General features: G+C 42.5%; 1 protein-coding gene across 2 annotated transcripts in view; it reads left to right on the top strand.

The window, feature by feature from the left end:
* The window catches only part of LOC111975381 (carboxyl-terminal PDZ ligand of neuronal nitric oxide synthase protein), a 193,785-nt gene that overhangs the window by 132,678 nt on the left and 45,463 nt on the right, over nucleotides 1–15,644 (top strand). For both annotated transcript variants that reach the window (XM_024003639.2, XM_024003638.2), the window contains exons 6-7: nucleotides 2,931–3,075; nucleotides 3,847–4,037. In XM_024003639.2, coding sequence (XP_023859407.1) covers nucleotides 2,931–3,075; nucleotides 3,847–4,037 — 336 coding nt within the window. The remainder of the gene's footprint in view (nucleotides 1–2,930; nucleotides 3,076–3,846; nucleotides 4,038–15,644) is intronic.

Here is a 15,644-nt window from a genome sequence, read left to right as displayed (position 1 = left end):
TTCTGTAATACCGGTACTGGCACTGTTTTCAAACCCCACTGATACTCTGTAATCCAAAGGTTAGTAATGCTAACAAGTACATGTAAAATCCCATARAGAATGCTAACTAAATGTTAAGCACATTGCAAACATTTTGTACAGTTTCTTATCTAATCGATACAAGTATAGAAGTAACTCAAAAATGCTACTCACAGTTTGCTGCTTGTACAAAACAAATATTAGGCAGCAAGGCTCTTAATCCAGAACGTGATTCTCTGCTGTTGCCAAGTGAATACTTGATTTTGGAAGAAGCTAACCACTTAGCGAGATCGCTAAAAGTAAGAGGAAATAATGTGTTTAGTAAAAGCATTCACTCTTAGGGTGGGTTCTATATAGAACCTTTTGGTCAATTCAAAATGTAACTGCCATTCCAGCATGACAACTAGGCTTGGGTGGTATACCGAATATACCGTATACAGGGGTATTTAGAAAAAGACACATACCGTCAATATTGTTGAAACTATTTCTTTGAAGTTTGTTTTATAAATTTGAATATTTGTAGCTACTTTTTAAGTAAAGACCTACAGTCAACTTGTGTAATACATTAGGAGAGAAAGAACACGTTCTTAATTTCACCTATCACATTATTATGAAACAGAAATACCTTATTTACATAAGTATTCAGACACAGTGCATGTCAGATCAAAATCCAAGCCATGAGGTCGAAGGAATTGTCCGTAGAGCTCTGCGATAGGATTGTGTCGAGGCACAGATCTGGGGAAGGGTACCAAAAAATGTATGCGGTATTGAATCTCCCCAAGAACACAGTGGCCTTCATCATTCTTAAATGGAAGAAGTTTGGAACCACCAAGACTCTTCATAGAGCTGGCCGCCCGGCCAAACTGAGCAATCGGGGGAGAAGGGCCTTGGTCAGGGAGGTGACCAAGATCCCGATGGTCACTTTGACAGAGCTCCAGAGTTTCTCTGTGGAGATGGGAGAACCTTCCAGAAGGACAACCATCTCTGCAGCACTCCACCAATCAGGCGTCTATGGTAGAGTGGCCAGACGGAAGCCACTCCTCAGTAAAAGGCACTGGCTGCTTGGAGTTTGCCAAAAGGCACCTAAAGGACTCTCAGACCATGAGAAACAAGATTCTCTGGTTTGATGAAACCAAGATTGAACTCTTTGTCCTGAATGTCAAGGAGCAAACCCGCCACCATCCCTACGGTGAAGCAGTGGTGTGTGCTGTGGGTATGTTTTTCAGCAGGAGGGACTGGGAGACTAGTCAGGATTGAGGGAAAGATGAACGGAGCTAAGTACAGAGAGTTCCTTGATGAAAACCTGCTCCAGTGCGATCAGGACCTCAGACTGGGGCGAAGGTTCAACTTCCAACAGAACAACGACCCTAAACACAAAGCCAAGACAACGCAGGAGTGGCTTCAGGACAAGTTTCAATGTCCTTGAGTGGCCCAGCCAGAGCCCGGACTTGAACCCGATCAAACATCTCTGGAGAGACCTGAAAATAACTATGCAGCAACGCTCCCAATCCAACCTGACAGAGCTTGAGAGGAAACTCCCCAAATACAGGTGTGCCAAGCTTGTAGCGTCATACCCAAGAAGACTTGAGGCTGTAATCGCTGCCAAAGGTGCTTTAACAATGTACTGAATAAAATGTCTGAATACTTATGCACATTTTATATATATATWTTTTTTTAATACATTTGCAAAAATGTCAACCTGTTTTTGCTTTGTCATTTTGGGGTATTGTGATTAGATTGATGAGGGGGGAAAAACAGTTGAATACATTTTTGAATAAGGCGGTAACGTAACAAAATGTGGGAAAAGACAAGGCGTCTGAGTACTTGCCGAGTGCACCGCATATAACCTTTTTTAGTAAAAGGTTCTTAAATCTCATATTTTTTCTGAGAGTGTAAAGACTCTAACAAGGCTAACGATTGCTAGTGCTGCACCTGCTATTGATTATACATAATTGTAAATGTATGAATGAATGTAATCCTGGTGCAAGGACAAGGCCGTGTGAATGAAATTGTGTGTGTGGGGAGTGTGTGCGAGCGCAGGGCAGAATGTGAATGGAAATGTCCTCTGTCTCTCTCTGCTCGGCCGAATAGAGAGCCAATCGTTCAGACTGCAATGCTACCAATGTCACACACTCCTGTCACAATCCATCTCTGTCTAATCCAAGGGTCTCAAACATACAGGGGAGATGCAATATACTTTAAAATGACAAAAAATGAATCAAAACTGTGTAGAAATTATACAGTTTCTTGACTTTGTACAGCTCGCTTATAATCACCGAAAAGAAAGTTAGAATGCTAGACTATGGATAGAGGACTATTATTTGCACATTTTRACGGTGAGGAAATATAACACATTTTCAGTGCGGTCCTCCGGACCTCTTTGAAGACCAAGTGCGGCCCCCGGTGCAATATGAGTTTGACACCCCTGGTCTAATCCATCATGTTCATTTACGTTCTTATCCAGAGCGACTTACGGTAGAGAGTGCATACATTTTCATACTGGTTCCCCGTGGGAATCGAACCTTGGCATTGCAAGCACCATGCTCTACCAACTGAGCCACACATGCACCACACATGTACACACACACACACACTCATCCTGTCCAGTCATTCTGATTGTGGTGTGATGAAGTGTTCTTGGCTGCTCTTTGATAACCTCTTATTACCCCCCAGTCCTCCTCCAACTATTTTAAAAGAATAGGAATGCTATTGATTTCTTCCACCTGTCTCTCCCCTTTACTCTTTCTATCTCTTTCTCTGGTCCGAGAACAGTATATTTAATTAAAAGACAGAGAGAAGTCATCCACAGTAGCTCATCAAAGAACATTGAATAACCACTCTCTCTCTCCCTCTGTCTCTTTCCTCCATCCCCTCCTCCCCCTCCTCTCCTCTCCTTCGTCTATCCTCTCCAGTCCCAGGCCATGCGTATCGTGCGGACGGTGGGCCAGGCATTCGAGGTGTGTCATAAACTCAGCTTGCAACACACACACCAGAACGCAGATGGACAGGAGGACGCAAACAATGACAAGACCTGCAATGAGGAGTCCACGCTCTCAGGTGAATACACACACACAAACACACTCCTGATTGAGTGTAAAAGACCATTTGAGAGGATAGCATCACAGATGAGTCAGTCTATAGAGAGAGACTGTGACTGTGGAACAGAACAGTGGTGGGAGGACTCTGGCTCCAGTGACTGCTGCGTCCTTTCATATGCAGATGAGCCCACAGCATCCACGAACCACGCTCACACATACAAACACACACACACACACATCTGCATTGACCCCCCTTTGCACCAAATCTTTTGACTCATCACATTTATTCCTTGTGTTATTATCTTTCTATTATTTTTCTATTTTTCTCTCTGCATTGTTGGGAAGAGCCCGTAAATAAGCATTTCACTGTAATTCTACACCTGTTGTTTACGAAGCATGTGACAAATACAATCTGATTTGACACACACACGCACACATGAGAGCTGATCCCAGCTCTCTCTGTCTGTCCCACTAGTGTAAGCCTCAGGAGCCTCTGAGCACAGCCAATGGGCTTATCTGGAGTGTTAATTGTCAGAGCTGGGAGAACAAGAGAACCACTGGAGAACACCTTAATGAAGCTCCTCCCCTCCTGCCCCCTCTCTTTTTTTGTCATCCTTCCTCATCTTTTGGTGTAGCAACTTTCAACAAAATACCTCTGAGTCCTCTCCCCTCCTCTCATCTTTTTATGTTTCTCTACCTCTTGTGGTGTAGCAACTTTTTTTCTAACAACGAAGTCTGTTACGCCATTGGCCCTCCTTCTGACAATGTGTTGGTGTGTTTGTTCGCTCAGCCCGGGAGTTAACGGGAGCGGAGAAGTCGGCGGTTGCTGTGGAGACAGACATCGATGCGGAGGAGGCTCCCTTACCATTACCGGACAGTACGGTGGAGGAGTTTAACCGCGGCGTCACTGACCTGGACGGAGTGGATGCTACCGCCAAGACTGACCACACACACCTCAACAATATTGACAACGACAAGAAGGTATGGGGGTATGTGTTTTGGGGGGGTGAGGTTGGGGCGTGTTTGAGGGGGAGAGAGAGGAGTGGGGTGCAAGCAAAGCAGGATGAAAGTTCCATACATACAGTATTCCTACTAAGGGCTGGAATGAGAGAACACAGTAATTGCTTGTTAGACCAGTTAATACAATATCATTGGTCTATCTACTGTATAGATTGCTTACACCAGGAAATATAATACAGTTGGTCAATCTATAGATTTCTTGGACCAGAGAATACAATATATTGTGGCCTGTCTAAAGATGGCTTGAGGAGGCGGAAAACAATAATGTGTGGCCTATGTATAGGTTGATATGTACAGTGACACTGTTTTTGTGAGTCAGGGAGAACCCACACACACATTAGTTAACACCTAATTACCATGTAGTTAATGTGGTATTAACATGTAGTTAGAGCTACACTCACAACTATAAACATAATCCCATAATTAGCTTTGCTACAGCATGCTGAGTATCTTCTAGTAGTCAGATAGCTTGTGGTTATTATAGAGAGGGTAAATGGATGTCTGTGAGGTGAAGTCTATCCTTGAATCCTATTAACCTTTTCATGCGTGAGTTCCTAATATCTCTAACGGTGGCCCCAGAATGAGTTTTTTGATGCGTGTGATGTCAGAATGCACTCACTGTTCCAAAATGTGATTGTTACGCAACAGGACAGTTAACCCGTGCTGCCATTAAACCAAGGCACGCTGCCTGCTAATTATCTATAGGATATGTTTCAACTTGTCAATTTCACAATTTAAAATTATTTTCTAACAACAGTTTGAATTGAGGTGTGTTCCGCCTCCTCATTAATTTACATAAGAAGTAGCCCATTTTACTGTCGCGGAAAATGTATGTTTGAGGCTTTACTGAGCCGGACAGTGTTTCCCCAGACCATGTATGCAGACATTTGCGCATCTCTAGTCAGAACAGGCCTTGCACTAACTTTTTCCCCCTGGCACATTTTTGGGCTGGCGCCCGAATTGCCTTCTATGTTGTTTTCTTACAAATAATAACTTTGGACATGTGTGCATTCCTATCAAAGTAAGTGCCTTATTTTCTGTATATCGTGTTGTCGTTTCTACTGTAGCATACCGTATGTACACTGCATGGTATGTGAACACCTGCTCGTCGAACATCTCATTCCAAAATAATGGGCATTAATATGCAGTTGGTCCCCCCTTTGCTGCTAAAACAGCCTCCACTCTTCTGGGAAGGCTTACCACTAGATGTTGGAACATTGCTCCGGAGACTTGCTTCCATTCAGCCACAAGAGCATTAGTGAGGTCGGGCACTGATGTTGGGCAATTAGGCCTGGCTCGCAGTCTGCGTTCCAATTCGTCCCAAAGGTATTCGATGGGGTTGAGGTCAGGGCTCCATGCAGGCCAGTCAGGTTCTTCCACACCGATCTCGACAAACCATTTCTGTATGGACCTCGCTTTGTGCACAGGGGCATTGTCATGCTGAAAAAAGAAAGGGCCTTCCCCAAACTGTTGCAACAAAGTTGGAAAACAGAATCGTCTAGAATGTCATTGTATGCTGCAGCATTAACATTGCCCTTCACTGGAACTAAGGGGCCTAGCCCGAACTATGAAAAACAGCCCCAGGCCATTATTCCTCCTCCACCAAACTTTACAGTTGGCACTGAAGGTTGACCGATTAATTGGAATGGCCGATTAATTAGGGCCGATTTCAAGTTTTCATAACAATCGGTAATCTGCATTTTTGGACGCCGATTATGGCCCGATTATATTGCAGTCCACGAGGAGACTGCATGGCAGGCTGACCACCTCTTACGCGATTGCAGGCAGCAAGGAGTCATGGTAAGTTGCTAGCTAGCATTAAACTTATCTTATAAAAAAACTATCAATCTTAACATAATCACTAGTTAACTACACATGGTTGATGATATTACTAGTTTAACTAGCTTGTCCTGCGTTGCATATAATCAATGCGATGCCTGAAATTGTGTCACTTTTCTTGCGTTCAGTGTAAGCAGAGTCAGGGTATATGCAGCAGTTTGGGCCACCTGGCTCGCTGCAAACTGTGTGAGGACCATTTCTTCCTAACAAAGACCGTAATTAATTTGCCAGAATTTTACATAATTATGACATAACATTGAAGGTTGTGCTATGTAACAGCAATATTTAGACTTAGGGTTGCCACACGTTTGATAAAATACAGAACAGTTCCGTATTTCACTGAAAGAATAAACGTTTTGTTTTTTGAAATTATAGTTTCCGGATTTGACCATATTAATGACCTACGGCTCGTATTTATGTGTGTTTATTATAATTAAGTCTATGATTTGATATTTGATAGAGCAGTCTGACTGAGCGGTGGTAAGCATTCATTCAAACCACATTTTCCTCCGTTTGCCAGCAGCTTTTCGCAATGCTTGAAGCACAGCGCTGTTTATGACTTCAAGCCTATCAACTCCTGAGATTAGGCTGGCAATACTATAGTGCCTATAAGAACACCCAATAGTCAAAGGTCTATGAAATACAAATGGTATAGAGAGAAATAGTCCTATAATAACTACAACCTAAAACTTCTTAACTGGGAATATTGAAGACTCATGTAAAAGGAACCACCAGCTTTCATATGTTCTCATGTTCTGAGCAAGGAACCTAAACGTTAGCTTTTTTACATGGCACATATTGTACTTTTACTTTCTTCTCCAACACTGTTTTTGCATTATTTAAACCAAATTGAACATGTTTCATTCATTATTTGAGACTAAATAGATTTTATTAATGTATTATATTAAGTTAAAGTGTTCATTGTTCATTCAGTATTGTTGTAATTGTCATTATTACAAATATATGTATAAAAATTGGCAGATTAATCAGTATCAGCTATTTTTTGGTCCTCCAATAATCGTTATCGGTATTAGCTTTTTCTCATTAAAATGCAAATCAATTTATAACATTTTTGACATGCATTTTTCTGGATATTTTTGTTGTTATTCTGTCTCTCACTGTTCAAATAAACCTACCATTAAAATTATAGACTGATCATTTCTTTGTCAGTGGGCAAACGTACAAAATCAGCAGGGGATCAAATACTTTTTTCCCTCACTGTATATATGGAGCATTTACTGTTTATTCATGTTTGTCAAGTACTGATGACAAATCATGCATTCCAATTTCTTGTTTAGATTGTAATGGACACATATAATGTGTGTAAAAAATATTTTTTTGAAGGTTGTACTGATTATGATGAGCTAATGCTAAGCTATTTGCCAGCTATGTGTGGCGCCATGTTTGTTGACATAATACAATGTGTTTTGGTTGTAACGTAAGCGTCTGTCAGACCAAAGATGTCATAACAAAATGAGGTGAAGCGATGGTTCACTCGACTGACTTATGGTGCTTTCAGTACAACTGGGAACTCTGAAAAAAATACGAGGTCAAATCATGACGTCAGTGATCTTTAGGTCGGAAAGTCGGAGCTCTAGAAAGAGACTGAGTTGTATGACCGTTCAAAAAAAAATCCCAGTCTGAGCTCTTTTTTTTCCAGAGTTCCCAGTTGTCGTGAACGTACTGAAATCGGAAGTCGGAGATTTCTGAGTTCCCAGTTGATTTGAACGCAGCCTCAGATTGTAACTATGGTACCTCAGGGTTGCCAGCTCAGACCCCCTTTCCAGGAGTTTTATTTTTCTTTAGCTTATAAACTTCTCCTGTGTTTGCCCCCCATTTATTGTTAAATCCCCCATCATAGTAATATTTCCTGCATCGTATGCCCCCAAGATACCTTCCCCCATTTCTATCCTCCATGGACTTGAAATCCTCCCCAAAACCCCCCTAAAATGGTTTCATCCATATCTGGCAACCCTGTTTAGCTTTCACGCTACAGTTAGGCTAGGCAGTAGGCTTGTATTTGAGGTGATGATCTGTGAGGCGATAACATTTTATTTGCTTTGTGATTTGTCAAGAACTGTAAATGACTTGTCAAGTCATGTGCTCCGGTACTTGTACACACTGTAACAAATACATCGAAGATTTCTAATATGCTGCTTTTCCTTCACTCTGCGCTCCAACTCATCCCAAACCATCTCAATTGGGTTGAGGTTGAGTGATTGTGGAGGTTACTACATGATTCCATGGGTGTTATTTCATAGTTTTGATGTCTTCACTATTATTCCACAATGTAGAAAATAGTACAAATAAAAACCCTTGAATGAGTTGGTGTGTCCAAACTTTTGACTGGTACTGTATTTGCGATGGTACGCTGCAGGGACCACACAGCAATGATTACAAATATGTAATCATACGCATCAAAGGGTTAAAGATAGAGTTATGTCAACGGCGTGTTCTATATGGATCAGGTTGGAAACAACACGGTGTGAAATTGCTATAGCAACAGAGGGTTAGGAAAGGCCTTGCTCACCCCCTTGACTCAGTGTGTGTGTGTATGTGTGTGTGCACATGATGGATTACACAGAGATGGATTGGGACGGGAGTGTGTGACACTGGTAGTAGAGATGTGTGTGTGKGKGGGGGGGGGGGGTGTACTTCATCCACTGTGGGTTTTCTGGAAGCTCATGAAAGGAAATGCCAAAGAGCTTAAGGTCTATTTTCTCCTGTCAGGTCTCATTCATTTGACGAAGCCTTTTACTTCCAACCGCTCCTTGGTCACAGCCACAAATCAATCCAACGACATCATGTGAACAACTTGAAAGACACCAAGGCTAGTGTTGTGGATTAAAGGCACAGTCCGTAGGTTCTGTGAAATAGCTACTTACATTTGAGTCAAAAAAGGATATTCATATGATAGGTAAGATATACGAAACCTTGCAGAGAGCCTTTCTAACAGACAATCTCTTAGAAAAAAATGTAAACTACTGGAACCAAGACTTAAAAATAACTGATATTGGCACAAGATGGAGATCATACTGGAGGTCATACTGTTAATCCAGTATAAACTAATGTATTGAATGTATTACACAAGAGACAAAATTCACAAATGCTACAGCACAACGGCAGAGTCATGTCTTCAGTGTAAAACTAACAATGACTGAATAGTCCATGCCTTTTATGAGTGCTATAAAGTCCAGTAGTTATAGGCAGAGTTAAAAGGTTGGCTGTCCGAGGTATTACAATGTACAGTGCCTTCGGAAAGTATTCAGACACCTTAACTTTTCCCACATTTTGTTAAATTACAGCCTTATTCTAAAATTTCTAAAATAAAATAAAATCCTCAGCAATCTACACACAATACCCCATAATGACAAAGCGAAAACAAATTTTTTTGAAATGTTTGCGAATGTATTAAAAAAAAAAAATTTTTTTTTAAACGTATTTACATAAGTATTCAGACCCTTTGTTATGAGACTCAAAATTGAGCTCAGATGCATCCTGTTTCCATTGATCATCCGTCTCTGAATGTCTGCGTGGCCCAGCCAGATCCCGGACTTGAACCCGATCAAACATCTCTGGAGAGACCTGAAAATAGCTGTGCAGCAACACTCCCAATCCAACCTGACAGAGTTTGAGAGGATCTGCATAAAAGAATGGGAGAAACTCCCCATATACAGGTGTGTCAAGCTTGTAGCGTCATACCCAAGAAGACTCGAGGATGTAATCACTGCCAAAGGTGCTTCCACAAAGTACTGAGTAAAGGGTCTTAATACTTATGCAAATGTGATATTTAAGTTTTATTTCTAAAAACCCATTTTTGCTGTCATTATGAGTTCGAATGGCACCAAAGGAGATGGCTGCCGTTTTACGATGCCGTAACCAATTGTGCTATTGTGTATGTTTTTTCGCGTTATTTGTAACTTATTTTGTGCATAATGTTTCTGCCACCGTGTCTTATGACTGAAAAGAGCTTCTAGATATCAGGACAGCGAATACTCACCCCGTACTGAAGAATACTTTCTCTTCAACGGGTCAGAAGGGAAGGATTTACTTCAGACGCCCGACAAGGCCCTCATCCCCATCATTCGCAGGAGAAAGAGATGGAGGTATCGAGGATGAAGGTCCAGGTGCCTTGTAAGGATCTGTCGCCGAGAGGGCAATCTACCTTTACAATTGGTCCTATTAGCCAATGTACAATCAACGATAATAAAATAGACGAACTACGATCACGTGTATCCTACTAATGGGACAATAAAAACTGTAATATCTTATGTTTCACCAAGTCGTGGCTGAACGATGACATGAATAACATATAGCTGGCAGGTTTTAAGCTTTTTCGGCAGGATAGAACAGCAGCCTCTGGTAAGACAAGGGGTGGCGGTCTATGTATATTTGTAAACAACAGCACGAAATCTAAGGAAGCCTCAAGGTTTTGCTCGCCTGAGGTAGAGTATCTCATGATAAGCTGTAGACCACACTATTTACCAAGAGAGTGTTCATCTGTATTTTTCATAGCTGTCAATGTACCACCCCAAACCGATCCTGGCACTAAGACCGCACTCAATGAGCTGTATACGGCCGTAAGCAAACAGGAGGCGCTCATCCAGGAGGCGCTCACGCTCATCCAGAGGCGGCACTCCGAGTGGCCGGGGACTTTAATGCCAGGAAACTCATCCGTTTTACCTAATTTCTACCAGCATGTAAAATGTGCAACCAGAGGGAAAAAACTCTAAACCACATTTACTCCACACACAGAGACCATAACCATAATTATATCCTCCTGATTCCTGCTTACAAGCAAAAACTAAAGCAGGAAGCACCAGTGACTCAGTCAATAAGAAAGTGGTCAGATGAAGCAGATGCTAAGCTACAGGACTGTTTTGCTAGCACAGACTGGAATATGTTTCCTGGATTCTTCCGATGGCATTGAGGAGTACACCACATCAGTCACTGGCTTCATCAATAAGTGCATCGATGACATCATCCCCACAGTGACCGTACATACATACCCCAACCAAAAGCCATGGATTACAGGCAACATCTGCACTGAGCTAAAGGGTAGAGCTGCCGCTTTCAAGGAGCGGGACTCTAACCCGGAAGCTTATAAGAAATCCTGCTATGCCCTCTGACGAACCATCTAACAGGCAAAGCATCAATACAGGACTAAGATTTAATTGTACTACACCGGCTCCAACACTCGTCGGATGTGTCAGGGCGTGCAAACTATTACAGACTACAAAGGGGAGCACAGCCGCAAGCTGCCCAGTGACACGAGCCTACCAAACAAGCTAAATTACTTCTATGCTCGCTTCGAGGCAAGTAACACTGAAGAATGCATTAGAGCATCAGCTGTTCCGGACGACTGTGTGATCACGCTCTCTGTAGCCGATGTGAGTAAGACCGGTCAACATTAACAAGGCTGCAGGGACAGACGGATTACCTGGACGTGTACTCCGAGCATGCGCTGACCAACTGGCAAGTGTCTTCACCGACATTTTCAACCTGTCCCTGACTGAGCATGTAATACTAACATGTTTCAAGCAGACCACCATAGTCCCTGTGCCCAAAAACACTAAGGTAATCTGCCTAAATGACTACCAACCCCTAGCACTCACGTCTGTAGCCATGAAGTGCTTTGAAAGGCTGGTCGTGGCTCACACCAACACCAATATCCCAGAAACCTTAGACCCAAATTGCAAATTGCATTCCACCCCAACAGATCCACAGATGACGCAATCTCAATCGCACTCCACACTGCCCTTTCCCACCTGGACAAAATGAACACCTATGTGAGCATGCTATTCATTGACTACAGCTCAGCATTCAACACCATAGTGCCCTCAAAGATCATCACTAAGCTAAGGACCCAGGGACTAAACGCCTCCCTCTGCAACTGGATCCGGGCTTCCCCCAGGTGGTAAGGTTAGGTAACAACACAACCACCACGCTGGTCCTCAACACGGGGGCCCCTCAGGTGTGCGTGCTCAGTCCTCTCCTGTACTCCCTGTTCACTCATGACTGTATGGCCAGGCACGACTCCAACAACATCATCAAGTTTGCCGATGACACAACAGTGGTAGGCCTGATCACCAACAATGATGAGACGTGTGGTGCCAGGACAACAACCTATCCCTCAACATGATCAAGACAAAGGAGATGATTGTGGACTACAAGAAAAGGAGGACCGAGCACGCCCCCATTCTCATCGATGGGGCTGTAGTGGAGCAGGTTGAGAGTGTCAAGTTCCTTGGTGTCCACATCACCAACAAACTATCATGGTCCAAACACACTAAGACAGTCGTGAAGAGGGCACGACAAAGCCTATTTCCCCTCAGGAGACTGAAAAGATTTGACATGGGTCCTCAGATCCTCAAAAGGTTCTACAGCTGCACCATCGAGAGCATCTTGACTGGTTGCATCACTTCCTGGTATGGCAACTTCTCAGCCTCTGACCGCAAGGCACTACAGAGGGTAGTGAGTACGGCCCAGTACATCACCGGGGCCAAGCTTCCTGCCATCCAGGACCTCTATACCAGGCGGTGTCAGAGGAAGGCCCTAAAAAACTCCAGCCACCCTAGTCATGGACTGTTCTCTCTGCTACCGCACGGCAAGCGGTACCGGAGCACCAAGTCTAGGCCCAAGAGGCTTCTTAACAGCATCTACCCCCAAGCCATAAGACTTCTGAACAGCTAATCAAAGGGATACCCAGACCCCTCTTTTACACTGCTGCTACTCTCTGTTTCTTATCTATGCATAGTCACTTTAACTCTACCTACATGTACATATCACCTCAATTACCTCTACTAACCGGTGCCCCTGGACATTGACTCTGTACCGGTACCCCCTGTATATAGCCTCCCTATTGTTATTTTTATCATGACACAAGGCGAGACCCAGATGCAGACACAGGAGGCAGATTGTTGGAGTCTTACAATATTAACTAATCCAATAGGATAAGGCAAGAGAATGGTCGTGGACAGGCAAAAGAGTCAAAACCAGTTCAGAGTCCAAAAGGTACCGAAGGGCAGGCAGAATCAAGGTCAGGGCTGGCAGGATGATCAGACAGGCGGGAAAGTAGTCCAGAGTTAGGCAGGGGTCAGAACCGGGAGGACTATAAAATGAGAATAGAAAAGGAGTACGGGAAAAACACGCTGGTTGACTTGACTAAACATACAAGACGAACTGGCACAGAGAGACAGGAAACGCAGGGATAAATAAGCGACACCTGGAGGGGGTGGAGACAATCACAGGAACAGGTGAAACAGATTAGAGCATGACAATTTTACTGCTGCTGTTTAATTATTTGTTACTTTTATTTTAAATGTTTTATTTATCACTTTTTTTCTTAACTTCTTAAAGCATTGTTGGTTAACTTCTCTGGGATATGTGGGACGGTAGCGTCCCACTTGGCCAAAAGCCAAAAATGTAGCGCGCCAAATTCAAATATATTACTATAAAAATCTATCTTTCATGAAATCACACATGAAAGACACCAAATTAAAGCTACACATGTTGTGAATCCAGCCAACATGTCTGATTTCAAAAAGGATTTACGGCAAAAGCACACCAAACGATTATGTTAGCTCAGTACATAGCCACAGAAAAACACAGGCATTTTCCCAGCAAAAGATAATAGTCACAAAAAGCAGAAATAGAGATAAAATGTATCACTAACCTTTGATGATCTTCATCAGATGACACTCATAGGACATCATGTTACACAATACATTTATGTTTTGTTCGATAATGTGCATATTTATATCCACAAATCTCGGTTTACATTGGCGCCATGTTCAGAAATGCCTCCAAAATATCCGGAGAAATTGCAGAGATAAATAACAGAAATACTCATCATAAACTTTGATGAAAGATACATGTTTTACATATAATTAAAGATACACTTGTTCTTAATGCAACCGCTGTGTCAGATTTCAAAAAAACTTTACGGAAAAAGCACACCATGCAATAATCTGAGAAGGCGCTCAAACATAACAACATTTCTCCGCCATGTTGGAGTCAACAGAAATACGAAATTACATCATAAATATTCCCTTACCTTTGATCATCTTCATCAGAATGCACTCCCAGGAATCCTAGTTCCACAATAAATTGTTGTTTTGTTCGATAATGTCCATTACTTATGTCTAAGTAGCTACTTTTGCTAGCATGTTTAGTGCACATGTCCAAACGCTCGCGCAAATGCAGGCGAACTCAGACGAAAACTTAAAAAAGTTATATAACAGGTCGAATAAACTGGTCAAACTAAGTAGAGAATCAATCTTCAGGATGTTATCATAAATATCCAATAACGTTCCAACCAGAGCATTCCTTCATGTCTGTAGAAGTTATGGAACGCAAGGCGATATCATGAGGAAAGCGCGTGACCAGGAACTGGCATTCTGCCAGACCAATGACTGAAACACCTCCCATCCGGCCCCACATCACACTAGAGGCTTCATTCCACGTTCTACAGACGGTTGACATCTAGTGGAAGGCGTAGGAAGTGCAAACAGATCCATATCTTACAGGGAATTGAATCGGCGATGAGTTGAACATTGACCAGTCTCAGAATTCTCACTTCCTGTTTGGATTTTTTCTCAGGTTTTTGCCTGCCATATGAGTTCTGTTATACTCACAGACATCATTCAAACAGTTTTAGAAAGTTCAGAGTGCTTTATATCCAATAGTAATAATAATATGCATATATTAGCATCTGGGACAGAGTAGGAGGCAGTTCACTATGGGCACGCAATTCATCCAAAAGTGAAAATGCTGCCCCCTATCATAAAGAAGTTAAGGGCTTGTAAGTAATCATTTCACTGTATTTGGCGCATGTGACAAATACGATTTGATTTGAGTTTGATGAGCAAAAAAAACTATTAAATCAATTTTAGAATAAGGCTGTAGCGGAACAAAATGTGGAAAAAGTCAAGGGGTCTGAATACTTTCCAAATGCACCGTAAAATGTACTTTTAATCCGTCTGCCTGCATATTTCAAGACATGGCATATGAGGGTGCAGAGAGATACCCAATGGGTTGGATGATACTTTTCTCATCAATCATCTTGAGAAAAGGTATACTTCAAAACTGGAAATAAACCAATCAACACAATGGAAAGGTCAAATGCTTTATTATCTAAATGTTGAATGTGCGTGGGTGACGGAGAGAAACAAAATGGTCCAGTTTGAGACCTATTGGACTCAGTTTTGTTGGGTTGTTTAGATTATACTACTGTTGTCCCTGAACTCTGTTCTGCTTTGCTCTGCTGTGATCTGGATGTGAATTATAGAACAAACAGCTTCGAGGCGTGCAGTCTGTTTCTACTCGACTCTTATCCTCCCCTCTCCTGTTTGGATGCCTGCAGGTGTGTTTGAAAGCAAGAGTGTGTTTTAATAGCGCGTACTGCTTACACTGCCCAACAGATGGCCTCGGAAACTATCTACAGCAGGAGATTGGGATGCTACTGCTTGCTGTCTCTCTCTCTTTTTCTCTCTCTCTCTCTCTCTCTCTCTCTCTCTTCTGTCACTCTCTAACATTCTCTCTCTCTCTCTCTAACATCTCTCTCTCTCTCTCTCTCTCTCTCTCTCTCTCTCTTCTCTCTCTCTCTCTCTTCTCTCTCTCTCTCTCTCTCTCTCTCTCCCTATCTCACTCTCTCACTTCTCACTCTCTCACTCTCTAACATGCTCTCTCAAATCAAGGGGCTTTATTGGCATGGGAAACATATGTTAA

The sequence above is a fragment of the Salvelinus sp. IW2-2015 genome, linkage group LG16 (genome assembly GCF_002910315.2).
Source record: "Salvelinus sp. IW2-2015 linkage group LG16, ASM291031v2, whole genome shotgun sequence".
Taxonomy (NCBI): domain Eukaryota; kingdom Metazoa; phylum Chordata; class Actinopteri; order Salmoniformes; family Salmonidae; genus Salvelinus; species Salvelinus sp. IW2-2015.
The sequence above is the reverse complement of the archived record's forward strand: the minus strand, read 5'-3'. Positions and strand labels throughout refer to the sequence as shown.